Source organism: Condylostylus longicornis, unplaced genomic scaffold (genome assembly GCF_029603195.1).
Source record: "Condylostylus longicornis isolate FDR11 unplaced genomic scaffold, ASM2960319v2 ptg000026l, whole genome shotgun sequence".
Taxonomy (NCBI): domain Eukaryota; kingdom Metazoa; phylum Arthropoda; class Insecta; order Diptera; family Dolichopodidae; genus Condylostylus; species Condylostylus longicornis.
Genome location: NW_026577995.1, coordinates 2,301,348 through 2,326,620, shown reverse-complemented (window position 1 = coordinate 2,326,620; position 25,273 = coordinate 2,301,348). Strand labels below are relative to the sequence as shown.

General features: G+C 24.2%; 6 protein-coding genes across 10 annotated transcripts; 4 read left to right on the top strand and 2 right to left on the bottom strand.

Annotated features, from left to right (window-relative positions):
• Nucleotides 1–368: 368 nt before the first annotated feature.
• LOC129607151 (28S ribosomal protein S35, mitochondrial) lies at nucleotides 369–1,532 on the top strand. The gene is made up of 3 exons (XM_055517904.1): nucleotides 369–510; nucleotides 570–1,185; nucleotides 1,243–1,532. The coding sequence occupies exons 1-3, from the start codon at nucleotides 429–431 to the stop codon at nucleotides 1,487–1,489; spliced, it is 945 nt and encodes a 314-aa protein (XP_055373879.1). The 5' UTR covers nucleotides 369–428; the 3' UTR covers nucleotides 1,490–1,532.
• Nucleotides 1,533–2,934: 1,402 nt separating this feature from the next.
• Nucleotides 2,935–5,220, top strand: LOC129607134 (glucosidase 2 subunit beta). Its single transcript, XM_055517882.1, has 3 exons — nucleotides 2,935–3,216; nucleotides 3,787–3,957; nucleotides 4,610–5,220. Exons 1-3 carry the CDS (start codon nucleotides 2,963–2,965, stop codon nucleotides 4,749–4,751), a joined length of 567 nt encoding a protein of 188 aa, XP_055373857.1. The 5' UTR covers nucleotides 2,935–2,962; the 3' UTR covers nucleotides 4,752–5,220.
• A 1,218-nt stretch (nucleotides 5,221–6,438) lies between these two features.
• On the bottom strand, nucleotides 6,439–8,701 carry LOC129607126 (tetraspanin-17). Of its 3 annotated transcripts, XM_055517867.1 has the most exons (7): nucleotides 8,359–8,701; nucleotides 8,114–8,302; nucleotides 7,972–8,052; nucleotides 7,634–7,912; nucleotides 7,353–7,463; nucleotides 7,047–7,163; nucleotides 6,441–6,887 (listed from the first exon to the last, which is right to left on the bottom strand). In XM_055517867.1, exons 1-7 carry the CDS (start codon nucleotides 8,443–8,445, stop codon nucleotides 6,819–6,821), a joined length of 933 nt encoding a protein of 310 aa, XP_055373842.1. In that variant the 5' UTR covers nucleotides 8,446–8,701; the 3' UTR covers nucleotides 6,441–6,818. The 3 variants fall into 3 exon arrangements, with proteins under 3 accessions (XP_055373844.1, XP_055373842.1, XP_055373843.1); XM_055517869.1 differs by lacking the exon at nucleotides 7,047–7,163 and having other exon boundaries at nucleotides 6,439–6,887; XM_055517868.1 differs by lacking the exon at nucleotides 7,353–7,463 and having other exon boundaries at nucleotides 6,444–6,887.
• Nucleotides 8,702–9,711: 1,010 nt separating this feature from the next.
• Nucleotides 9,712–16,420, top strand: LOC129607078 (mitochondrial protein C2orf69 homolog). Of its 2 annotated transcripts, none has more exons than XM_055517793.1 (6): nucleotides 9,712–9,847; nucleotides 13,666–13,924; nucleotides 14,388–14,515; nucleotides 14,580–15,189; nucleotides 15,285–15,450; nucleotides 15,627–16,420. In XM_055517793.1, exons 2-6 carry the CDS (start codon nucleotides 13,739–13,741, stop codon nucleotides 15,944–15,946), a joined length of 1,410 nt encoding a protein of 469 aa, XP_055373768.1. In that variant the 5' UTR covers nucleotides 9,712–9,847; nucleotides 13,666–13,738; the 3' UTR covers nucleotides 15,947–16,420. The 2 variants fall into 2 exon arrangements, with proteins under 2 accessions (XP_055373768.1, XP_055373769.1); XM_055517794.1 differs by having other exon boundaries at nucleotides 9,734–9,853.
• On the top strand, nucleotides 12,120–13,481 carry LOC129607079 (TWiK family of potassium channels protein 18). Its single transcript, XM_055517795.1, has one exon. The coding sequence runs from the start codon at nucleotides 12,287–12,289 to the stop codon at nucleotides 13,412–13,414; it is 1,128 nt and encodes a 375-aa protein (XP_055373770.1). The 5' UTR covers nucleotides 12,120–12,286; the 3' UTR covers nucleotides 13,415–13,481.
• A 4,987-nt stretch (nucleotides 16,421–21,407) lies between the features above and the next one.
• LOC129607104 (transcriptional adapter 2B) lies at nucleotides 21,408–25,220 on the bottom strand. 2 transcript variants are annotated; one of them, XM_055517838.1, is made up of 6 exons: nucleotides 25,174–25,220; nucleotides 25,011–25,108; nucleotides 24,492–24,825; nucleotides 23,316–23,860; nucleotides 22,588–22,646; nucleotides 21,408–22,405 (listed from the first exon to the last, which is right to left on the bottom strand). In XM_055517838.1, the coding sequence occupies exons 1-6, from the start codon at nucleotides 25,181–25,183 to the stop codon at nucleotides 21,817–21,819; spliced, it is 1,635 nt and encodes a 544-aa protein (XP_055373813.1). In that variant the 5' UTR covers nucleotides 25,184–25,220; the 3' UTR covers nucleotides 21,408–21,816. The 2 variants fall into 2 exon arrangements, with proteins under 2 accessions (XP_055373813.1, XP_055373814.1); XM_055517839.1 differs by having other exon boundaries at nucleotides 22,157–22,405; nucleotides 22,588–22,710.
• Between the last annotated feature and the right edge of the window lie 53 nt (nucleotides 25,221–25,273).

Sequence of the window (25,273 nt, the reverse complement as noted above, 5' to 3'; positions counted from 1 at the left end):
TGAAAGGACACACGGCGAGGATTACGTGATTGAAATTTTTAACTCATGGTTTGAAATATGGCTTCAAACCAAGCAAAGATATAGCGGAGTTTTTATGATTTTTGAACGATGCAACAATAAGCTTTTTAAGCTACAGTTATTCGATATGCTCATTCACTTCAACTATTGGTATCTAATATAAGTAATATTAAATTTCATCATAATTGATGTTTTAAAATTGAAACTCATTTCTAATAAGAGCAAGATAAAAATCTACTACATTAAAAAATATTTTTAATATATCTGGTAACTCTATGATAGACAGTTCTCATCACTCATGGTTTTGACAAACCAACACAAACTTCATATTTTTAGTAAACAAAGGTTAGTGTGGATTTACGACAAATATTTTGCCTTTAATTACATGCAATATAAGTGCACACTCAATTATGCAGCGAAAAATATTCCAATATTTTCCATTTAAAAGCAATATTGGGTCAAGGAGAGCTTATTCCGAAGTTGTAGAAGATGGTAAATTGGTTAACATGTTCACTGATATTTCAGCAAGTGCAATATTTTTAATATTTTAGATTTTCGTGTACTAAATCTGAGGGCTGAGCAAACCTCAACGCGGAGATTAAGGAAACAAAAGAAAGTTGATACAATTATAGGTCCAAGAACAGATAAAATGTCGGAAAATCAAGATTGGACCTCCGTTTGGCCCGGTAGTAAAACTTTTCATCCATCGTCAGTTCCTTTACCATTACGTCAGGGCTTCAACGAAAAAGGTGCTCCGCCATCAAAATTTGCTAATGCTGAATTAATGAAAATACCAAATTTTTTACATCTTACGCCCTTGGCTATTAAAAAGCATTGTGAGGCCATAAAACCATACTGCACGCAGTGGCCAAAAGAAATACCAAATGAAAAGGAATGGAAAGATTTGTATCCGATTGAAGTAATTACTAGCGACTACTGCCACGGATTACCAACAATTAGAAACCCATTATCTAGAATTGTAACACTAAAAATAAAAATGTCTTCGTTAAAATTTGACGCACGTTCAAAAGATAAATTTTTAAGACTTTTGGGTGAGCATTATAATCCAGATACTGATATAATAACGATCACCTCTGATAGATGTCCAGCAAAAATACAAAATTTCAACTTCTGTCTATATATACTAACTGCATGTTATTTCGAATCGTAAGTTTGAAATGCTTTTACAGAAATTTTATTAATTTATTTTTAAATATGATTTAGGCACGTCTCTGAACCGTGGGAAAATTTGAAACAAGAAAAGGATATGATTAGTTATGAATTCAGTAGAAATAAATCTAAAGAAACTATTGAAAAAATAATAGAGCTAATTAAGAAAAATAATCCAACTGTTATACCAAAAATTACTTTGGATTTAGCTAAGAGCATAGAAAATTTCATAAATGACGTAGAATGCGAAGAAAACATTGTGGAATATAAAAATGAAGTAAAAAAATTGCTAGGAGTATAACAATTTCAAATAGTCAAAAATATTTTATAAAATAAATTTAATATCTAAATTTCATCTTATTATCATTCCAATTTTAGACAAAAATTTATTTAAGAGACTGAACATCTGAGTAATGGAAATAGTACAAAAATATACAAGATCGTTATAGTAATGGTTTCGGATTATAATTCCCTTTCAACCCTGTACGCGCACCTAAAACTTACATATATATATTTTATTAAATACTCAAAAAGCATTGAACTTAAATCGTGTGTTACCGATTAATAAATTAACGATTTCTTTTACTAGATGGTTTTGGAAAAATTGGAATAAACTTTTCCTCAGGAACTATCCGGATTCATGACGGAACACATTTTGCAAATTTGTCATGTAAGAGTGGTGATTATCCGCTCAGTTTTCATTTTCCCTGAAGTTACATGTTTTTTAGAGCACGTATGTGAAGCTTGAAAAGTTTGACATAATTCAGAATTGTTTAATCGTCAGAAAATTTAATCGTACCTATGAACTATTATTTATGCATAAAGATCTATTATACTTATTTTCACGTTTCTACGGTCCGAATTTTAAATATTTTTTAAAATTCAGCTCTTTATCTCTCATTTATTACCAGCGATTGTAGTTAAAATGACGGCAGATCTGAGATAAATCTTCTATGTCGTTTCTTAATCAAGGTATATTTCCTATATAACTAAAGCAGTTTCTTACTCTAGTTATGTACCTTAATAACTAGAGGAAGATCGAGTTCATGTTGGCAGCCCTTATCAATTCAGACCTTAGAATAGAATCATACTGCGAAAAAGTAGTACTGCTAATAAAAATGCTTATTTGCTGCATCAACTGTAAAAACAAAAGAAAATTATGCAAAAAAAAATTAAATATCTGACGACCTGCGAATACAATTCTAACTTAGAACTGAAAAAGATGAATTATGAGAGTTTCTGCTAAAAAAAAGTAAAACCGACTTTAGTTAAGATTACTACTGCAAATGGCCTTTATTTCTGACTCTCACAAGGCATGTTTAAATCGCCATTTCTCAAACTTATTGGAAAGTCATCCGCCATCCTCCTTCAATTTCTAGGCCTGTATATTTTTTATGTAGAAGTTCTAACACTATCAAAAAAAAAATTGATACAAAACTTGACATTACAAAAATATCAGCCGTGATACAAGAAAAAGATTTTGTTTCTTTGTTTATTTGTTTTTGTCAAATGAAAAGCCAACTTGAATTTTTACTGGCATTTGCTATTTACAATTGAAACGTCAGTTTATTAGACGATGTTCTCTCAAAAGTCTCAAAGCTTTTATTTTTGTTTCCAAAAAAAATAAAACTTTTGAGTTGTGATTTAAGTGGTTCTTTACAGCTTCATTAATAAGTTTATTTATTAATAACTAAAACTAAAAATGTTTTTTTAAAATACTTTTTTAATCTAATTCAAGTTTTCACCTTAAGACAATATACATATATAAAAAAATATGAAGAAGATTTATATTAAAAGAGAAAATATGTTTTATAAACCATTTTATAAACAAAAGACTAAATTGATATTAATGTTAATATTTTTATTAGGAATCGTATTTTTTATTTACCAAGCTATTTATATTAATCAATTACCAATTACAAGTACACCTTTAAATATGAATGCCAGTTCTATTTATAAAGATTTATCTTTTACTTCAACGTCTTCAAAATATATTAAAGAGACTGAAATTGAACTCCACATCATTAGGTATGTACCTAATTAACATAATATTATTGTTTTCCATATATATTATTAAAATAAACAAAATTGAAACATGTATTTTTGTCTACGTTAACATTTTTAACTTATTTTGATGAATCAATAATTTCTTAAAATAAAAATAAAAACAAAAAAAAAAGTTATAAACAATGTTTTGATAATTTTTAACTTGAAAACTTTTTTATTATTGAGAAATAAGAAGAATGAAATGTTATTGAAGTGCTAAATATTTGCTAATTCAATTTTGCACACAAAAAAATTACCGGATCTCAGCGCTTTTCAGGGTTTTCCAGAATGCGATATATTAGTCATTGTTATTTTTGAATAGATTTTGTGTTTTGTATACATACAATTATTAATCAAACAAAAAGTATACCTAGGTATCTACCTACCTACCTACCAATTTTTTTTTATCATATTTACCAGGTACTATGAGAAGACAACACAGAGTTATTTAAATTTTGTATTAAAATTGAATTACACATTAAAATTTATATAATATTTAAAATAAAGGATCAATAATTTTATTATTTTTCTTTTTTTTTTTTTTCATTTTAGGGGGATTCGGTTTCGTGATTATGATTCCTATAAAAAAAATTTCGATAACTCCTTTTATTGTTTAGATGGAAGTAAATCAATTCCTTATAAATATTTAAATGATGATTATTGTGATTGTTCCGATGGCAGCGATGAACCATCGACAAATGCATGTGCTAATGGAAAATTTTAGTATGTACTACAATAATTTAAAAATTTAAGATTTTTTTTGCTATAATGTAGAAATCTAAATTTTTTACTATAATTAAAAATTAAGAATATTAAGAAATTTCCGCTTTTTGCTGGTTGAGCTCAAATGTTAGTCAAAACAAAATACCTATACCAAAATACAAAAATTTCGTTTTTAATCTTTGAAAGTAATAAAAAAAACGTTTATAATTCAATTTAGTAAATAAACGTTTCGAATTGGTTTAAATTTCTACTCTTAATCTTACGTTTTGCAATATTTTATAAATTGCTATAATTTTTTTTTTCATTAGATTCTATCAGAATCTTTCATTTCAGCATTACTTACGTGTTAAATTTAGGAAATTAGGTTTATAATTTATTTAATGCAAATTTTAGTAAATTATTTTATTTACTTTAATTATTAATGTTATTGAAAACTTAATTTAATACTAAAAGTAATAATTCTGAACATATTAATATAAAAACGTTTGGCCTTAACTATTATTAAACCAGTGTTTACGCCATATTATAAAGCCACTGTTTATTAACTATTATAAAACCACTTACAAGATAATTTAATCAGTAAATCTTCAAAAAAAATGTTAGTGAAGCCCGTAGCTTGTTAATATTTCATCATTCTTATATTTTTTTTAAGCTGTAAATACCAAAAAAGACATATCACTGGAAGAGGTTTGGATGTTTGGGTACCAAGTAGTCGTATAAATGATGGAATTTGCGATTGCTGTGACGGATCAGATGAATGGGAATCTGCTGTAGAATGTAAACACCATTGCTAGATTTTATGTAGATATATATTTTAAATAATTACTGTTTACGGATTTAAGATGTATCTTTTTCTATGTAAATATAGTTTTAATTAAAAGAATGCATTTATTATTTATTATAATTCATAAAAGTAAAATCAATAATGTTGAATATATGATCATTTTTTTTGTAAAGAATGGAATTAAAAAATTGCATAGGTGTTTTATTTTTTATATGGAATATGAAGAAAAAAAATTACGTCAAATAAGTAGGTATATTCGGTGAAAAATTTATTTAATTTGGAAATTGAAGCTTTAATGAAATGCATTGAATTCGACATTGCTTCTGAAACCAGAAATGAATACAAAACACAATCAAATGTATAAGAAATCATTTTATTTTCTTATTGTTACAATTTAATATTTTTAGTTAAAAACTAATATAATGTAAATAATGTAAATAAAATGTATAGAATTTTTATTAAACAACATATTAATTTGATTAATTTGTTTTATTAGATTTCTTAACTTAGAAAACACGATCACAATGCGATAATAGATTGTAAAATAAAAAATAAATCTATACTAAGACCCTTCATTAATTATATAAAATTATTAAAACAACTTACACATTATACGACAATTACCATTAATTATTGTTTATATTTTCTTAAATCTATATTAATTTTAAAATTTTTAACGTATGTTTTATTCCGCTTATTTAAAATTATATTTTTTTTTTGTTTGAAAAAGCTTTATTTAATGAAAAATTTGCACATATCTATTAGTCGAAAAAAATAACATATGTTGTATGAGGTATAAAAAAATTTTATCCCAATACTTTGTAATTTATTTTATTTCATGATTAAAATGTTTAATAAATTTGAGCTTTTAATTTAACGTAAGTGCAAATTTTTCTATTTTTATTTTAACGGTTAAAAATTATTAGTCTTTTTAGTATATCAAATATATTCTTGTGTATTTTAATAATAGAAATACAAGTTTAATGCCCCTATCGTTTTAAAATTCTCTGATGAAATATACAATTGTACCAATAGTATTTTGATGGATTGTTTAATAGCTAAAAGCATTGTTTTCGTAATGTATCTTAATAAATCTAACCATATAACATGGGGTATATTGTATACAGTGACGAGCTCCCATATAAAATTACTTCTTTATTCATACCTGCTTTATACAACTTTAGAACAAGTGATCACATATGGATCTAACAACATTTTAAATAAAAATAGCATAACATACCAAAAAAAAAAATTTGTTTGACATTAAGCCGACATTAAACCCATAAAATTTGTATAGGAGCTTATTACTATCTACTACATACACAATGCCTAAATTCAGATAAAAATATTTTTAGAAAAATTAAAGCTTAAATTATAACATTACATAATATGAATATGATTTTAAACTAAAATAATTTGAATTTTATAATATGTATTTGATTGTAAAATCAGTATCAAAGTAAGATTCAATTTAGATTACAAATTGTATAGTGTTCGTAATTGGTCACATTTATAAAGAAAGCTTATATAAAAAAAAACTTTGCCTATTGTCAAGAAAATTTTTACATAACATATTCAATATATATTTTTTAATATTTAAATCACAGAAAAATAAACGAGTATTATGTTTGTTTTCATTTTATAGCTACTAAAATAAAAATTTTATTTATCTGGAAAATATGTAGTATACATAAGCATATAACTTTATATAAAATTTATTTTTCTAAAATAATAGTTTTCAAATAATTTGTATTATTAAAGCTATGATATGTTCATTAAAAAAATATTGTGTGAGTATAAAATTATAATAAGTTTTTTTTAACTTCTTATTAGAATTGTACATATTATTCTTATCTTATTCTATTTTTTTTTAATTAGTAAAATTATTATATATATAATATGTATGTAAGTACAAGATGAGTTTTAAATTCATGTTAACATATTTTCGTATAATAACATAGTTTTAAAATATAAGAAACTTGGTAAAAAAATAGGTATAAAACAGAGATTCATTGGTACAATGAAATTCATTTATTTATTATTTAAAAACTTATACAGCGACAGGGGCAGTTAAGTGTCAGTGCCATTTAGATTTTTGAGCGTAAATATCTGCTCTTAAATTTTGAGCAAAGCAAATACCCAATATCTGCAATATAAAAAATATATATATTAGATAAAAAATTTCGAATTATCTTTAAAAATATAAAACAATTAAGAAAACATAAAAGTATGAATTTGAATAAGGATTTTAAATTTTAAATTATTATTTAAAAAAAAAAAACAATATTAAAATAAATTAAAATACCTGGGCAAAAACTAAAAACACTGAAACTGACATAATAATTATTAAATTTCTTTCTATCCAATCTTCTCCAGCTTGAACGCAACCAGTTTCATAAATAATTTTTGATACATCATTGTTCTAACAATAAAATAAATATAAACAAACATAAAAAATGAAAAGAATAAATAAAAGTAAAGAAAATAATAACTTTAAGAATATGTTAGTTAGTAAAATACCAATACTTATTTGACAAAACCAAAAAAGAACAAAACACACAAGGAATAACTAACCAAAAATTATACAATGAGTATTGTAATCAAAGATAACCTGTATTATCATTACGGCAACACAGGCACCAGCTACTGGGAATATATGACCTTCTAGCCAATCTTCACCCGCTCTTAAGCAGCCTCGTTCATAAATGCTTCGATCGGCTGGCTACTTTTAAGAATTTTATAATTACATAATTTAAAATTTACCCAAACACCATTTATTAAAAATGCAATGCGTGCATTTAAAAAAAAAAAAAGAGTTATTTTTAAGCAAAAAATTTATTATGTTAACGAACATAAAGTTTTATTTATATTAAAACATTGTTATGTACTTACATATCCTTCTTTTCTAACATCATAGCCGCATTGCTTATTCTTTATTAATTCATGTGGACGACGTTTACAACATGAAAATGGAACACCACAAGCTTCCCGGCTACCAATAGCTATCGAAGAGCAATTAAAATAATTGTTACTGTCCCAGTCTTTTGGTCCTTCAATACCACAACATTGAAGCCAGTCTTCTTGGATCCAATCAATAAGATTTTGTTGATCAGGATCTTCTCGATAATGAATTATAAAAGCTCGTAGTCCTTCCGTTGCCTGGTCTTTTATCTTTACATAAGCAAAAATAAATATACATTTTTGGACAATTAATTAAGTATAAATCTTACCCATCCTTTGTCTTTTAATATAAAAGCAAGGGTCCCTAGGCTAATTTCTAAAATAAGCAACACCGAAAGAAATATAGCATACTAAAAAAAAATACATACGCAGATGAAATTTAATATTGAGCCTTTATACAAATTTTCTTACCGCTCCCAATAAACAAGTATTTTCTCGTAAAGCACCAACACTTCCTGTAAATCCTATTAGAAAAGTTATTGTTCCACAACAAATTAAAATAAACGCTGGATCCAACAATAAAAAGTTCAATTTGGTTATATTAATATCCTTTTCTGTCCATGCCCATATTCCAATTGCTAAAACAATTAATCCACTCACCTGATGAAAATACAATTCAAAATATTTATGCAATAGAATTTATTAAAAATATTTACCCAAAAAACAACGTTAAATCCAAAAATAACGTATTTCAAACAACAACTAATTTCACTAGTTTCACGACGATATTTTCTTATAGGCATTTTTTCAAATAGGTCCACGGATCATTTGGTAAAATTTTAATTCTATATTTAAACTTTTACTTTATGCCTTTACTTCTATTCGGTTTTATTTTCTGTTATTTTGAGTGAAGCCTTACATTCGATATAATTTTTAACAATGAAATTATGTTTAACAAATTTTTAATGGAATGTTAGTCGAACACTTTTTTATTTTATAATCCTATTTCAGAAAATTAAAAAATTGTTCAAAAATAATCAAAGAACAACTTTTTCAATCTTTTCTAAATTTCTAAAGTATGACGTTAATTTTAGGGTTGTGCTGAATGAGTATCAATCAATCAAAAAAGTTTAATTTCAATTCAGCTACTGTTTGAAGTTGGACGTTCGTTCGACGAATTTTTACAATTAGTGTAGTAAATATTTGAAAAATTTTATGATACAAAGCAACACATTAAAATTAGACTGTAATAAATCTGCTGTAAAGTCGTATGTTTAGACAGATTGCAGGTTCAAAATTAAAAAGTAAAAGAATTTTGAAGGGTTTGAATTACAAAGATGCACTACAATATTTGACAGCTTGCATAAATATTACGCGTCTTATATGTAATTAAATGAAATAAAGTGCATCCTTGAATTCTGATAATGTTTATAACTTTAATTGTATAATAAACAACTGTTAAATATACATTAAGAATATGTCATTAATGTTATTTTATATTTTTTTCCATGCTAATCTTCGTAAATATTCACCTGTTGTATGTTATGTTTAATTTTAATAACGTTGAAGATTGTACTCGTATACTCCATATGAGTTCTTTCAAATAACTTGATTAAAAGCAAGTTATTTTTTGACAACGTCAAAGTATATATTAAAATTCATAAAACTTGCCAAAAAATTGCACGAGGTTGTTTTTTATAAGGTTTTAGATAGTTAGTATTATATAATAATGTTTTATAATTATGTATTTATTTTTACACCAAATAAAATTTTATTTTTTTATATAATAATATCATATCCACCAGACGTCATACAAAATGAATGATACTAAATCAAACCACACAAAACGTGGACAATTAGAAAATTGTATCAAACATTTTAGACTAATTTAATAACGACTCATCATACCGACTCCACAAATACCAAATTGTACTAGCTGCGACTCATAATCTAGCAACTTATTTGCAAGTTGTAAAAGCAGCCCCGGCGAATTTTGTTTATTTACAAGCTGTATAATCAGCTTCACTCGGTTCTCCATATTGAAATTTTTTTGACATTGAAAAAGAAGTAAAAATTATTAATTATGTGATACAAAAATTGGTAAAATTTATTATTTGTAAATTTTGAATTCTAAATTCTTAAAAGTATTTTGATTTTTAATAAAATATAAAATTTATTTCGATTGAATGAAGTTTAGTATAAAAAGTAAGGGTAAGATTTTACTTAATGAAAAATGAAGCGAAATATCATCGTCAACAAAATATTGTTTGGCTTTAGTTTATATACAAAAAGTTTGTTTACTATTCAAAAATTGTTTTTGAATTAGAAATTATTTTAATATTTCTAAACTTTACGAGTATTTCTATTTTAATTATAATAAAAATAAAAGTATAAATTGTGCTTTTTTATTAGCAAAAATGTCTTATAAAAAACAATGAAATATGCAACAAAAGATTTTCACCGCCAAATTTTATTGATTTTTTTTTTTATCATTCTTGTGAGGTTACATTAATAAATATCAAATTTTTAGAAAAAGTTTATATGCCTACTTAATATTTTTAAAAAAAACTTTCATTATTTTAAAGTTACTAAACATATTTTTTAAGTTTTTAAAATTCGATTTTGTGTAACTTGCATATTTGTTATTAAATTCTTATTTGAATCAACATTATTGTCATTACTTAATAAACAGTATTTGAATGCATTTAATATGCTCGAATAAATTGGTGCAAGAATATATTGGATGTATGTAGGTACCATATAAGTAAATGTAAAAAAAAAAACGCATATGTATGTAAAAATAAAATCAGTATTGTTTTGTAGCGATTCGATTAATTGCAAATGTACAAATGAAATACTTGCCTACCTAGATAAATTTAAGTCAAATCAAGATCATACAAAAATGTATTAACAAATCTATTTATTTTTATTATCAAAAATATTTAAATGAGTTCCTGCAAAATTTTCGGTACATACTGAGATATGTATACCTAAGTATAATGCAATTATTTTGTGTAACATCATGTTAAATTTAATTAAATAAAATGATAGGGTACCTTGAAAAATGGATTATTTAAAAAATTTGCTGGATTTTATTATTTCCATTCTTATTTAAAAAATATCTGTTAAATATATAGTCCTTATTTTACCTTGTATAAATTTCTGTTCGATAGCCTAATTTTATGTAGTAACATTCCTCTTTCTTTTTCTTGTTATTACCACGTCTGCTAATTAAAAAAAAACCATGAACGACAAACCCTAAATGAATATGAGTCAATTTAATAATATGTTTAAGAATTATTGATTTGCTGCTTAAGGTTTCTTATATTTTTTCATGCAAAAAATTACAAATTAAAGTTTGAAATAAATCTCCAAATTAGTTAATAGTTGATCATTCTAAGTTTATAGTTCTATAAGTCACTGTTTTATAAGTTTATTACATATGTTAAAAACCTATCTTAAAATAATGTGCAATTATAAGAACTACAATAAGAAGAATATTTAAACTATGTATTATTATTTAAAATTAAGTGCATTAAAACCATTAGTGTGCACTGTGTGCTTGGGTGTGTAGGCTGCACTGTGTGCATTCTGGTTTAATATATTCGCTTATACAGGGAGTATACATATTAAGTTTGTTGTAATATATGCAACAGCAAGAATCAAACACTAGGTATATTATATACATAATATATACAATTCCATAAAATATATTATATTCGTGCTCAGAATCAAAGTACAACTCGATCTAGCTATGGCAGATCAATAATGAAAATCATTGCATATTTTTTGATTTTTAGTTTCGACAATTTTTTTTAACTTGGTCCTTCAAGGCCTGGGCAAGATCTTTGAAAAGATAAAATATGTAGGTACTAATTTCAAAGTACATACTACTCTTTTATAATAGCCCAATAAAATTAACGAGTAACAGTTTTGAGATAAAATTAACTTAAGATAAACAGGTACATTTAATATTGGCAAAGACTAAAATTAACTTTTAATTATTTTTGATTCTTTTCCTTTCAAAGAAATTAATTATTCTCTATTTCATCGTTCATATTCCGAAAATACTCTTTTTTTTTTGGATTCTTCTCATCTAAGGTTTTTAGATATAAATTTTCACATTTTCTTTAAAGATAATGTGCAATGTGCTCTATTGATTATTTTTATACAATAATAAATTAACTATTACATAAATTAATTTTCATTTTTTTTACAAATTTTTTGTTGTTTTACTAATTTTATGAAACATACATACAAATTTACGTATTTTATGAAATTAGATGATTTTCATAGAGCAATATGAAAACAAGAACTCATTTTCCAAAAATCTCTCATGTTCCTATATGCTCATGTATTTTTTGAGATTTTGCTTTAGTTATTGGAAAATTCTTGATCTGTTTAAATCGTGTGTCCATTTCGTTTCTTATTTTTTTTTTTTGGAAAAATTTTCATATATTGAGTGAAATTTATTTTTAGAATTCAAATTATTTTTAACTTTTTAAGTAAAATGAATTAATAATTTCACATCTGAATTTGAATATTAAAAATTGCAATTAAAGTATTAAAATTTAGTTAAAATATTGAAATTTATTTGTTTATATTGAATATATAAATATATGTATATATCCATAGTACAAAAATATGGGACGTAATCATAAAGCTTCGATACGTAGTCGTGGATCATCATCATCATCAGCTAGTAATCCACGAAAACGTGTAAGAGAATGCTGTCGCAAATTTGTCGCTTTTATGTGTACTCAAGTTGGCGTTGGTGCTCTAATTGTAGTTTACGCTATTGTAGGAGCACTTAGTTTTAGAGCAATAGAAATGCAACTCGAGGATGATTCAATAAGGGAAGCCAGTCGTTTACGAAAAAATATTTCACTACAATTATGGGATGTAACTGTTAAATATAATTTATTTAATCATTCTGATTGGGAAACTGAAACTGATGTTATTTTGAAAATTTTTCAATTTAATATAACAGAATTGATAAAAGAAGGTTATAGTGGCAGAACTCCTCAAGAAATTTGGTCATTTCCAGCAGCATTAATGTATTGTTTATCCGTATTTACAATGATAGGCTATGGTAACATGGTGCCAAGAACACCTTGGGGTAAAGGTGTTACAGTTATCTATGCAACTTTTGGAATACCGTTATATATTTTATATTTTTTAAATATGGGAAAAGTTCTGGCACAATCATTTAAATTTTTGTATACAACAATACATGAATGTACACATGATAATAAGGATAAAACAGATGACGATGACGATGATGATAATTTTAATTCATCAAAAAAAATCATTGTACCATCAACAGCTTGCTTATGGGTTATAACTTTTTATATTTTAACTGGGACAACAATGTTTGCACATTGGGAGAAATGGAGTTATTTAGATTCAATTTATTTTTGTATGACAAGTTTATGTAAAATTGGTTTTGGGGATTTTGTACCCGGAGCTAAAATTGTAAACGCTCTGACGAACGAAAGTCAAAATATTACAGAAATCGTTGAATTAACAAGTACAGAAAAAGAAAAGGAATTTTTAGAACTAGATTCGCAAACTAAATTTGCAATTAATTTTCTTTATATGCTTATCGGTATGAGTTTGGTTGCTATGTGTTATAATTTAATGAGAGAAGAAGTTCGGGTTAAATTCAAAGAATTGGAAGAAGATTTCAAATTAGCCATTGAAGATTTAAAAGTTCGTTTTGGTCAGTGTTGCGGTAGGGAACACTATAACGAAAATTATTATTATTACTAAATTATTTTTTAAAAAATGTGGAAATTTCAGATTTTCATAATTGTTTTACTTTTTAATATGACAAATGTACAAGTTAAAAGCTTCAGTATTGTGTAAACTAAACGTATATTGAAAAATGAATTCAAATATTAATTTATTATACATATATAAAAGATTTTTAAATATTTTGTTGACGTAATGCTCTTAAAACATTATATTTTTCAAAGTGCTTTATGTGTAAAATTTTTAAGTTTTTATAATATAATTTTTAGATAAACTAACGCACATTAAATAATTAGGATTTTAAGATTGTTTAAAATATTAAATCTAGAAAAATAATTTGATATGCTTGGCGGAACGGCCGGTCGTTTTTGCAGTCCAAGCACTTCTGGTGGACCTTTCCGTATATTTGCTGTTAATGGCTTTCAAAATCGAACAAATGATATTGTCTATTGCCCCCCAATATTACGTCAACTAAATCAAAATGAAGAAGAATCAACAGCAATCGTATATTTTGGTGGAGATGTTCAGGTAAATAAAATTGTAGTGTTTTAAATTCTAATAAGATTTTTTTTAATAATTTAATATTAATTGAATGCTTGGAAAATTAGCAATTAGCAACATTTGCTAAATCTTATAGTTTCTTCATGAAGAAAATTACTTATCGAATTATAAAAGTTTTTCTTAATTGCATCAATGCATTTAAACATTTATACATTAATATTTTTGCAAATTATTATAATCTTAGTGCAAAAAAACTTATTTCATTGCAAATATTTTTTTATTATTTTGTGTAGTTTGATTAGCAAAAGTTCTATTAGGTCTGATAGAAATGAGTACTCTTTAAAAGAGTGTAATAGTTTGTAATAGTATTCATTTCTAGACCTTTAATTTATTCCGTATTACAATTAATTAACTACAATCAAACGGGTCTTTGAAGAAACATTTATTTGTATAAGGAATACTAAATTTAACTTACATTTTTTGTTATTAGGATTTTCCAGAAAGTATGGAAACTAATCGAGATAGTCGTGGTTATATGAAATATAATTTAGAAAGTTCGGCAGTATTGTTAAGAAACGCTTTTCCTAGGTCGCATATTATCATTATTAGACCAGTGAGGTATTGTATTGAAAAGTTTGCATATTTAAAATACTATTTAAACTTATAAAATATATATTTTAAGAATGGAATTCAAAACGTTTAGCTGCTTCGATAATTTTGTTCGTGGTAATAATGCTGGTGTACCAGATCATACTCCAATGAATCACGCTCTACAACATTTGGAGAAATTGTTGCAAAATTTATCAGTTCGTTTAAAGCAAATACCAGAAAGTGAAATATTAGCGCAAGCTGCAGCCGCCGCAGCTGTGGCTGTTGCAGCATCAGCAAATGCAGGTTCTCCTAGTGGTTCAAGCATTAATAATGAACATGCGTCAGATATTATGCAGCATCAAATGGATATTGACGTTTTGCAAGTTCAAGAAACCGTTACAGTAAATGCAGATGGTGCTATGATATTTCCATGCAATGAAACAACTATTTCACTTCAGCAACAGCATCAACAACAAGAACAGCAAACAACGCAACACACTACAATTACAAATACAGTCACTGGGCATACAACAAACCTTGCGACTGAACTAATGCATAACAATGATTTGCAATTTAATAATACAGATTGCCACAACCTACTAAACAGTAGAAATCCCCTTTGGTGGCGTGAAAATCTCAATTTAGACAAATCAAAATTAGTATTGATCGGCTTTAGTAAAGGCTGTGTTGTTCTCAATCAAGTAAGGTTAAAATCAATTGTAATAATCTATCTATTATTACTTATAATTTAAATTTTTCTCAAATAAATACTTAAAAAAAAATTTCATACTTATAGTTTATTTACGAATTTCACTACCTTAAAACTTTGACACCTGATGACAGCACAATGATAAGGTTACTATCCCGAATAAAAGATATGTATTGGCTTGATGGTGGACACGGAGGGCAGAAAAATACTTGGATAACTTCAAGAAGTTTATTAGAAACACTCACAAGATTAGGTAATTTACAAAAGTTGGTATAAACTTTTTGAGTTGTAAAACAAACATCATTGTTTTTGAATTATTTAAAACACCTACTGGTGAAATTTATTAAATTTTTTTTATATTACAAAATATTTAGTGACATTAATTTCCAAAAATATACTAACATATTTCTTTTTTTTTTCTCTTTGAAGGAATTAATATACATGTACATGTAACACCATATCAAGTTCAGGATGATCGACGTCCGTGGATAAGAAAAGAAGAAAAAATTTTTTCGGATTTGTTAAGACGGCTTGGTGCACCTATATCACGTCATTTGCACTTTGATTCATCAATTGCAAATTTGGTTACTCATTTTGAAGTTTTACAAGCGTTTTGTCAACATATACACTTAACTAATCAACAACATCAGCAAGCTCAAATACAACAGCATCAACAACAGCAACAACTGCGTATGTCAGGAAATTTGGTTGAAAACTGTAGTTCGTCTGTTATTAACGAAGAGAAGTGACAAAAAAGGCCACCAAGAAAAAAATTTTATCACAAATCTTTAAAATTATCAACTTCATCAACACCATCTTCATCATCATCATCATCATCATCATCTCCATCGCTAACTGTAAATAATCATTTTAAAACAAAACGTAAAGTTCGTAAATTGCATTACACCCTATGCGGATAAATAAAAAGCTTAGCAATTTTAAATGTATTCGGATAATAATGATAATAACATGAATGTAAAAAAAGAACTATACTTATTTGCGTAGAAAATTTAAAAATTTTCTATCTTAAATATATTTACTTAATTTGTAAAAACAAATATATATATATATATAAAGTTACTGTATAAAGAATTCAGAAAAATAGCGAAAAGCGGTAATTTAAAATATTGTAAAATGAAAATTTTTAAAAATTTTTTTCACGTATACGCATTAAGATTTTTATAATTATTTAATTATATTAATAATTATTGATATATTTATCTTCCCATTGTTTGTACATATGTATATTCAAAATGATTTTCTAAATTTATTTACTATAAAAATTAAATTAGTTTGATATTTCTAATTATGTTAAATATTTATTTTTCAAAAGTAAAATTTTTTTGAAACAAAAAATTATAATTTTTGGCCATGTACTTATTTACAAACATTAATTTTACAACAATTCATGCTAATCAATATTATAATATTTATATTATATTGTATTTTGATTTTTAATCTATATTCATTACCGTTTTTCACTAAATTTCCAAAAAAGAAAAAATGAAAACTGAATATATATAATAATAAACTACAATTACAATTTTCGATTTTAATGTAATTTAACTAACATGAAATCAGTATTTTAAAAACAAAAACCAGCTTATTGTCAGATGATTAAACTTACAATTAGTGCAATAATTTATATTATAGAAATAAGCAAAAAAAAATATCATCACTTAAAACAAATTAAAAAAAAAAAAGAGTAATAAAAAAATATAGATATAGGTTTATTTGACTACATCCTTATACGTGTTACGTAGAATTGTCGAGTTTAATTTATATTTATTTTGATATAGAATTTAAAATTATTTTTTAAAACATTAAAATTAAAAATCTTTTAAGTTAAAGCATATTTTTTTTTCATAATCAAAATCGATTTTCAATTTTTAAAATTTCGTCCTTCAATGTCTTTGAAATACATAAGTAATTTAATAATATTAAAAAATTTTTTAACAAAAAACAAATTTAAAACTTAATTCCAAATGAATCGTTTATTTTAATAGAACAAACAACTTTATATTTCATGATAATTTTTAAAATTAATTTTAAATAGAAAAAAAAAAATAAATCTGTAATGTATTATTGTACATCTTTAAAACTAAAATGATTTTGTATTGATTAGAAAATTTAATGAAAAACAAATTATTTTACAATTATGACAAAAATAAAAAAAAATTAATGAAAAAATTTGGTATTTTGCTTTAACATCAGCTTCCACAACAAAATTAAATTTTTGTATTTTTTTTTTTTGTATTTTGTATTCTTGTATTAAAAATTAGAATTTAGTTATGATATTTTGAACACTTGACTCAGTGTAAATATCTAATATTGTACTATGATTTTTTTTTTTTTTAAAAAAAGATTTTTATTAACAATTTTCTAGAGTTTAAGAACAAAATGATCAAATTATTTCATTTATTTTAACTAAATTAAGTATTATAAAGTAAATAAATGTTATTTGAAAAAACAAAATAAATAAAAAACTGTACGTAGACTTTTATAATGAAAAAATATCAAAAATTATAATTCAGATTCAAATGTTTAAATAATTTAAAGAATTAGTAAACATTTTTTGATTGCTATTATCAAACGAAAATTACAAATTTTTTACAAAAATAAAAAAAAAATTTGTACAACTAATTTGACTTACTTAAAAATATTACTTGTATTACAAAAAAAAAAAACGTAAATTCAAAGCAAGAGAGAAAAAAAAAAGAAAATTCATTTCTATAAAGGTGCTACTTTCGATACTCAAGTAGTATATATATTTTTATTAAATTAAATTTAATATTAAATTTTCTATATTTATTAGTAGCAATATTTTAATTTTTTTATTTTTTTCTATAATAATTTTTAAGACTATTATTTTTTAATTAAGTAATTAAAACTTAAATTTAACATAAAAAAAAAAATCACTAATAAATTAATTATGCATACACATAGATTTTGCATATTAAACATCATAATCATTGTAAAGTATTTAGTTTTTTTTTTTTTTTCATGATTTGGCTTTAAAAAAGGAAGAAAAAAAAAATTAAAAAAAAAAAAAAAAAAACAAATAATTTTCTCTATGAGAAATATTTATGCTTATTTCTTTTCACTGAAGACAAAACTAATTTGTTACTTACAGAGTAATCAAAATCACAAAAATGAAGTAATTAAAAAATTTGATAATATGAAGTAAGTTTAAAATAATAGAACAATATAAGAGTTACTTTGAAAACTATATAATATAGAAGAGATTGAACAAAATTCTATTCTAAATATTCGGTTTTAACATCGGATATCGGATCGGTTTCTTACCAAAAAATTTGAGATTTTTTATTTTATTATTTAGTAAAAGTTTTTGATTAGAATACAATCATAAAAATATTTTAAAATATTTAATTGATTTAAAAATTTTATATAATAATAAAAAAAAAAATTAAATAAAGAAGCAATTAAAATAAATATTGTCTTAGACTCGGTGGTGCAACGATCACTTGACTTGATGAATTATTATTTAAAACTGTTGTAATTTTCTGAATGAAATTAATTTCAAAATTGGAAATTTTTGGACTAAAAAATAAAATTCTTTTAAATAATATCCAGGATAACATCAGGTGATGCGACAAGGGTGAACGTATTCGAAAAAATCCTTGAATGGTCGATAATTTTTACGAAATATAATTTTTTTTTTTTTATTGGTATGAAAAGAAAGCGCCCTTATATTTGGAATAAAATACTTTTTTAAAGGTGAACGTATTTTAAAAAATTCAAATTTTCTATACACTCAAAAATATTAAGCAAAATCAAAAGCAATAAATAAATTAAATTGTAAAAAAAAAATTTTATTACGAACATGCAATAATTTTCTTAAAAAAAATATTTTGAATTAAAAATATGAGAAATTTTAATTACTATTGTTTCCTTTTTATTTACAAAAACAAAAAAAAAAATTTAATATTATTGTTTTATTATTTTTAAAATTATTTCATATAAACGAATATTTTTAATTTTCTTAATATTGGAATAAAAATCATAAGTGTTGTGAATATTTTAAAGATCAAAAAAAAAAAAAAAGAAAAAAACAAAAATTCAAGATAAATGTAACGTGTTTAAGATTTAAGTCTTCGATAATTAATTTAAGGAAAAAATAAAAATAATAGAATATATACAGTATATTTAAAAATATTTTCAGCTCAATATAAAAATAAATGTTTAAGGAGAACAAAAAACAGAAAAAAAAAAACAATGGTTGGGATTCCATAACATTTTAATTTCTTGTTATTTTGAGTTGATAGTACCTTTTGAAATATTAAGAATTTTCCGGCGAAATTGAAAAAAAAATTAAAAATTTGCGACCTTGTAAATTATTCAGAGTATGAATTATAATATACTTCATTTGTAAATTATTTATAATTTTAAGATTAAAAAATGAAATCAAATTATTGGAAATAAATTATATTTACTTTAATTAAAAATGCTTGTTATTTGATGCGTAATCATTACTTGGGCTTTAAACTTAAAATAAATAGATTTAATAAGGTATACGAGTATGACTTGATTGAAGAACAGTGCTTTTGTTCTATAAATAAATTGAAAATAATAATTTAGAAATATAAGAAATTTTTCCAGTTTTAAGATTTATTTCTCCGGGAATTCCTTAAAAATTTTATGTAGAAGAAGTTTATATAAAGAAATACAGATTCGTCAAATTTTATTTATAATTCAACATAAAATATAAATTTACATTGCATATAATATATATATATATATGTAATTAGATTTCTAATGTTTTTTGTCAACTGCAAAAATTTTAAAATTTTCCAAAACGATGTTATTTTGCTCAATTGTAGTAAAAGCTGAACGCCTCATTTTTCATACTTTTTCTCATTTTGTATTATCTGAGACACATAAGTTAAGTTTCTTGTTCATCCTGTTAATAAAAATCGATGTTGCAATTTTATTTATTTTAAAAATAAGATCCTTTTCTAATATTAATTGATTCTTTAATTAAAATCAAAACATTTCATCGGTCAAAATAATTTAGTGGCAATTCTTTACAATTTTTATACAGAGTAAGGCTCTAGTTCTTTTTAGAAAACAAGTGGGAATTTTCTTTTTGGAAAACTTTTTAATTTATTGAATGCAAATGTTTTTATTATTTTTCTGCTAAATTATTACAATTATTAATTTTTTGTCTTAATATGGCAATGTATTTAAAATTAAAATTTTGGATCCTAATCGCATTCAAATTTATTAAAATTTTAAATAATATTTTTACACAACAAAACAAAACAAAAAATCTTTAAAGGTGGATTTAATTTAAAAAACAAAAATATTATTAGTAAAACTTCATTGAATTCTTTGATATTTTTCCTTTTTTTCTGTTTTATTCTCGGCACTAAAATTAAAAATAAAACTATAATTATATTATAATATTTACATTTAAGTTTTCTGCTAATATAACATACTCTATAACATAATTTGTAATAATTTATCATAATATTAATAGTGTTTACAATATAAAATATTCCTAAATAGCTTATTTTATTTTTTAAGTTTGCTGATTTTCCTCTTTTTAATTGTTTTACGTTAATCAAAATAGACGTTTTATAATTTTAACGCATTTTTTTTTTTATATTGTTTATAACAGAGAAGGCCTTTTTCTATTAAATAATATTAAATATAATCAATTATTTAAAAATTGTTCATGTTTAGAAATTTTTTTTAAAAGATAATATTATTTTATCTATAGTTTTTATTATTTCATATATTTTTTTCACATTTTTTTTAAGCTATTTTATTTTTATATACCACAATTGTTATACTAAAAATAACAATATTGTTTTTATTTGAATTTTATTGTAAAAAGAACAAGTGTTCGGTTTTCTTTCATTTAACAATTACTTTAATTTTTATTATTACGTTAACAGTTCATCTATATTTATGCCACAAATTTTAGGAATAGTTTTTTTTTTTCTCAAAATTTTCTTACAATGAATTTATTAATTAATTAGTTTTACAAGTTATGTATTCACAAATAAATATTTGAAAAAAAAATATCTATAAATATGATGAAATTATTTAATTTCAATAGATAATTTACATCTTTTTAAAGGCCTAAAATAATTTGAAAACTATATTTCTGATTATCTGCTTTATTGATATACAGCGTTAATTAAATTTTTTTAAGCCATATATAAAACATTTCTTTTTAAAAAATGACAAAAGATCATAACTTGTTATTTCTTTTAAATTTACAAAACTTGATCAAATTGAAAAATAATTACATGAAGTCATTTCATGAAAAATGTTTTAATAATTATTTCTTTTGAGTTATTTTTGAAAAAAAAAGAACAATTTAACAAATTCAATATTATTAAATTATAAGCGAAAAAAATAAATTGTATATAATACCAATACTGCTTATTGCTTTTAATTTAATATTAATTTTAAAATTATTTCTTAATTTTAAAAATTAAAGAATAATTATAAAAAAAAATATTGAATCTAGTTTTTCAAATTTTCAATAATACATTTTTGATTTTAAATAAATCAAATAATTTAATAGGTGATTTTAATTTTTTTTTGTAAATTTAAAATTTTTAAAACTAAATTTTTAAATTTTAAATTAGTGACTTAACCAACCAGCTTTTATCAAATATTTTCTAATCGAATTTTCAATTGGAGATAAATTTGAACTAGCTGGAACACCACTTAATAAAATTGTTTTTAATGAAATATAACGTGTCGGTTGTAAATTTAACGTTGAGCATAATTGTAATTCATTAGACGATAATAAATTTGCACTAAGATGTTGAAGTATTTGCGGCTGAATTTGATTTTGTAGTATTGTACTCATTTGAGGTTTGAGTGGACGTTGGCTTATTGCGGATTGATCGTTTAATTTGACATTGTTGAGATTGTTGTTGTTTTGTTGTATTTGGCTTCCTGTTGCATTTCCGTTTTGATGCTGAAGTTGTACCTGTTGAAGTACTTGGTTGCTGGTGTTTACTACCGGTTGTTGTTGATATTGTTGCTGCATTTGTGTCGGTGTCGTCGGCAGCTGATTCATAATCGATTGACCCGACAATCCCCGATAGCTATCCAAGTAACTTTTGTTGTGCAATAATCCGTCTGAGTAATGCTGGTCTGCGATGTGGGGCGTGTGTTTTTGCTCTATGAAATTTAAGCTTTTTACTTCGCTTCCGTTTTCGGTTCTAAAAAATAATAAATTTTTTAATTTCAATATTCTTCTAAAATGAATTAAATTTTAAATTTTTAATTGCAAATTTTTAAATTTTACAAATATGTAATATTAGATTTGAAATTAGATGTTTAAATTTTATAAAATTTATTTTAAATGAATATTTAAGACTAAATGAATTTTCATTTTACTTACGTTTTTATTTGCTGCGAGGGCAAAAACGATCTGTGCCTGTTTCCAATTGGTTGACTGTCCTGTTAAACATTGTCGAATACAACCATTTATTCGTTGACCATTAGATTCAATTATACACGCAAGCTGCATATAAAATTCATTTATTTAAAATTTTTTTGATCGCATTTGAAGGCAATGCTGTCTATTTGACCGGATAATTTTAATAATTTTTAGAAAGAAAATATCAGGTACAAATTTTTATTCAACTTTTCGTGAGGAATAATATTTATCATAGGTAACTGAAATGATCGCGCCAACATTTAATATTCCCAATTTCTATTAGAAAATTTTTACGCAACAGCATAATTTTGAAACTTTTATAGTCCATTAAAATTTTTACTTTTTAATAAAACAAAAAATATTTTCAATACATTTAGATAAAGTTAATAAGAACTTAAAAATATAATATCTTCATATCACAACAATGCCTTTAAAATTGATATATGCAACATTTGTGTATAATTGAATATTTAACTTAAAATGTTAATTAAAAAAGTAAAGTGAAAAGAACATTTTTTAAATTTTTTACGTTGAAATTTGAATAACGTGTTAATTACATGTTTTAATTTTTTCGATTTGTTTTTAAAGAAAAAAAAATGTTCTTTTCATTTTATTAATATAAAACACGAAAAGTTGAATATTTGCAAATTAAATTGATTAGTATTTTTATAGTTTGATATATAACTTACCGTCCTTCCGTGTCCGTATGGTCCTGTATTACGATTTTGTGAAGCTGCTGCATGTTGTTCAAAATGTACGCATTCGTCAATTTTAGTTAAACCGTTCCATCGATAGCGACTTAGTTCTGATAATCTTAGTCTTAAATCTTTTTCTCTTTCTATTGAATTAATTAAGCGTTCATATTCAAGTGAAGTATAAAATTGTGCAAAAACTCTAAATCTATCACGAAAATCTCTTTGATCTTTTGTCATTCTTGCTGGGGTTTGCAGAATGCTCTTGCCTCGAAAATAATTTGCTACTAACTGATAATCTCGAACTATTCGTTTTCTACGTGCCCGTTCTCTTAAACGTCTTGTATAAATATCAACTTGTGCTAATTTTAATAAGAGATCCGTTTCAACATCCTCTGAACTTAGTGTTAAAGAAGATACTATGGTTTCAGCGGTAGGATCATACTCCCTTTCGAAGCCATCTCTATTCGGCATGTATCCCAATTGTATCGCTTCTTCTAATGTTACATCTAGAGGAGGTAGTCGTCTTAAAATATCATTTCCTATTCAAGACAATAAATGAGATTTTTCATATTAAAAATCAATAAAAAACTTCTGTAACAAAAAATATTGTAATAAGTTATAAAGTAAATTGAAATTTCCACTGATTTTTTTAGTCAATTTTTTCCTTACCCATTTCTTTTAAGACAATTTAAGTAGGTATTCAAAATTTTTTTATTAAGTTCGGTTAAACCGAGAAAAAATAGGAAGAATATAAATTAAATATAAGTCATGTTCCCAGTTCTAAATTGGAATTGAAAATTAGAAATGCAATTTCAGTCCGATTTTGAATTTTACTGCAAAAAGCAGTTAATTTTAATTTGTAGTTCTGCAAAAGTTCTGACATAGAATTTAAGATGTTTGTTTACTTTTATTTTGGGAGTCTTCGTCATTTTATAAATTTTCGTTTTTATAGATATTTGTAAAAAATAGGCTTTTATATTGTCAGAACCTAAATTTTTAATCCTAAAACCTAAGTTAGCAAGGACAGAAAAACATGAACTAAACTAAAACTATAAGTTTCTATTTTAGTTAACCTTTACAAACTTTTAAGAAATAGGAGAAAATCCTAATTCAATATTAGCTTAATATAAATTTTTACTTTTTTATTTTTTTTTTTCATTTTAAACTTACCTAATGGACCAGTATCTTCCTCAGCTGTGTGATCAATTAATTTAGGACGTTGTGTTTGCGCAGGTATCCATGTATGTTTTCCTATTGTACCTAATAAATATTTGTTTACATATTCCTCTTTGGCATCTTCCGCACTCCTAGTTTCAATGTGTTTACTAATATCTTCCCAATTACCAAAACCGTATTGCTCTATCGCATCCAATAAACGTAGCTCTTCCCTTGCTGACCAAGCAGTTTTTCCTCGAAATATTGATAAAATAGATGTTCCAGTATCCATAAACTGGTAAGCATGATCATTCCTGTGGTCACCAATTTCAGCACCGGCAGCAAAACACTTGAAATATTCAGATAACATAATTTTAATATTCCGTTCACTAAAATTTTATAAAAACTATTTCATAGAAATAAATACATTATAAAATAAAAATTTAAAATTTACGTTTTCATATATGTTGGTACTGCATAATACTTACATCCATGTAAATGATATGGCTTACTATACCAGAACCTAGAACTTACCTGCAAACATATATCAAAATTATTGCAAACTGCACAATGAACTCGAATTCCACTTATATCATCTTGACAATTTGTGCAATTATATTTTGTAAAAAGGTCTAAAAGTTTTCAAATTTTACATAAAAATTTTAAATCAAAATACCAAAAAGCCAAAAAGCCTCACCTGCAGCCATTTTTATCAATTGAAGGGCTGAAATTCATTGATACATGAAGAAGCATAAATAAAGTACTGCCATTGTTCGAAGAGTGAATGTCAAAAATTT

Bases quoted from the DNA above. Each gene is read 5' to 3' on its own strand.
- LOC129607151 (XM_055517904.1), top strand. From the start codon at position 429: ATGCAGCGAAAAATATTCCAATATTTTCCATTTAAAAGCAATATTGGG. The intron at 511-569 runs GTAAATTGGTTA...TTAATATTTTAG, and splicing joins TTCCGAAGTTGTAGAAGATG to ATTTTCGTGTACTAAATCTG. The intron at 1,186-1,242 runs GTAAGTTTGAAA...AATATGATTTAG, and splicing joins ACTGCATGTTATTTCGAATC to GCACGTCTCTGAACCGTGGG.
- LOC129607078 (XM_055517793.1), top strand. From the start codon at position 13,739: ATGCTTGGCGGAACGGCCGGTCGTTTTTGCAGTCCAAGCACTTCTGGT. The intron at 13,925-14,387 runs GTAAATAAAATT...TTTTGTTATTAG, and splicing joins ATTTTGGTGGAGATGTTCAG to GATTTTCCAGAAAGTATGGA. The intron at 14,516-14,579 runs GTATTGTATTGA...ATATATTTTAAG, and splicing joins ATCATTATTAGACCAGTGAG to AATGGAATTCAAAACGTTTA.
- LOC129607104 (XM_055517838.1), bottom strand. The intron at 24,826-25,010 runs GTAAGTTCTAGG...GAATATTTCAAG, and splicing joins ATTTTGATATATGTTTGCAG to TGTTTTGCTGCCGGTGCTGA. The intron at 22,647-23,315 runs GTAAGTTATATA...AATGTTTAACAG, and splicing joins CATACGGACACGGAAGGACG to GACAGTCAACCAATTGGAAA.
- LOC129607079 (XM_055517795.1), top strand. From the start codon at position 12,287: ATGGGACGTAATCATAAAGCTTCGATACGTAGTCGTGGATCATCATCA.
- LOC129607134 (XM_055517882.1), top strand. From the start codon at position 2,963: ATGAAGAAGATTTATATTAAAAGAGAAAATATGTTTTATAAACCATTT. The intron at 3,217-3,786 runs GTATGTACCTAA...TTTTCATTTTAG, and splicing joins ATTGAACTCCACATCATTAG to GGGGATTCGGTTTCGTGATT. The intron at 3,958-4,609 runs GTATGTACTACA...ATTTTTTTTAAG, and splicing joins TGTGCTAATGGAAAATTTTA to CTGTAAATACCAAAAAAGAC.
- LOC129607126 (XM_055517867.1), bottom strand. From the start codon at position 8,445: ATGCCTATAAGAAAATATCGTCGTGAAACTAGTGAAATTAGTTGTTGT. The intron at 8,303-8,358 runs GTAAATATTTTT...TATTTTCATCAG, and splicing joins GATTTAACGTTGTTTTTTGG to GTGAGTGGATTAATTGTTTT. The intron at 8,053-8,113 runs GTAAGAAAATTT...ATTTTTTTTTAG, and splicing joins ATACTTGTTTATTGGGAGCG to TATGCTATATTTCTTTCGGT.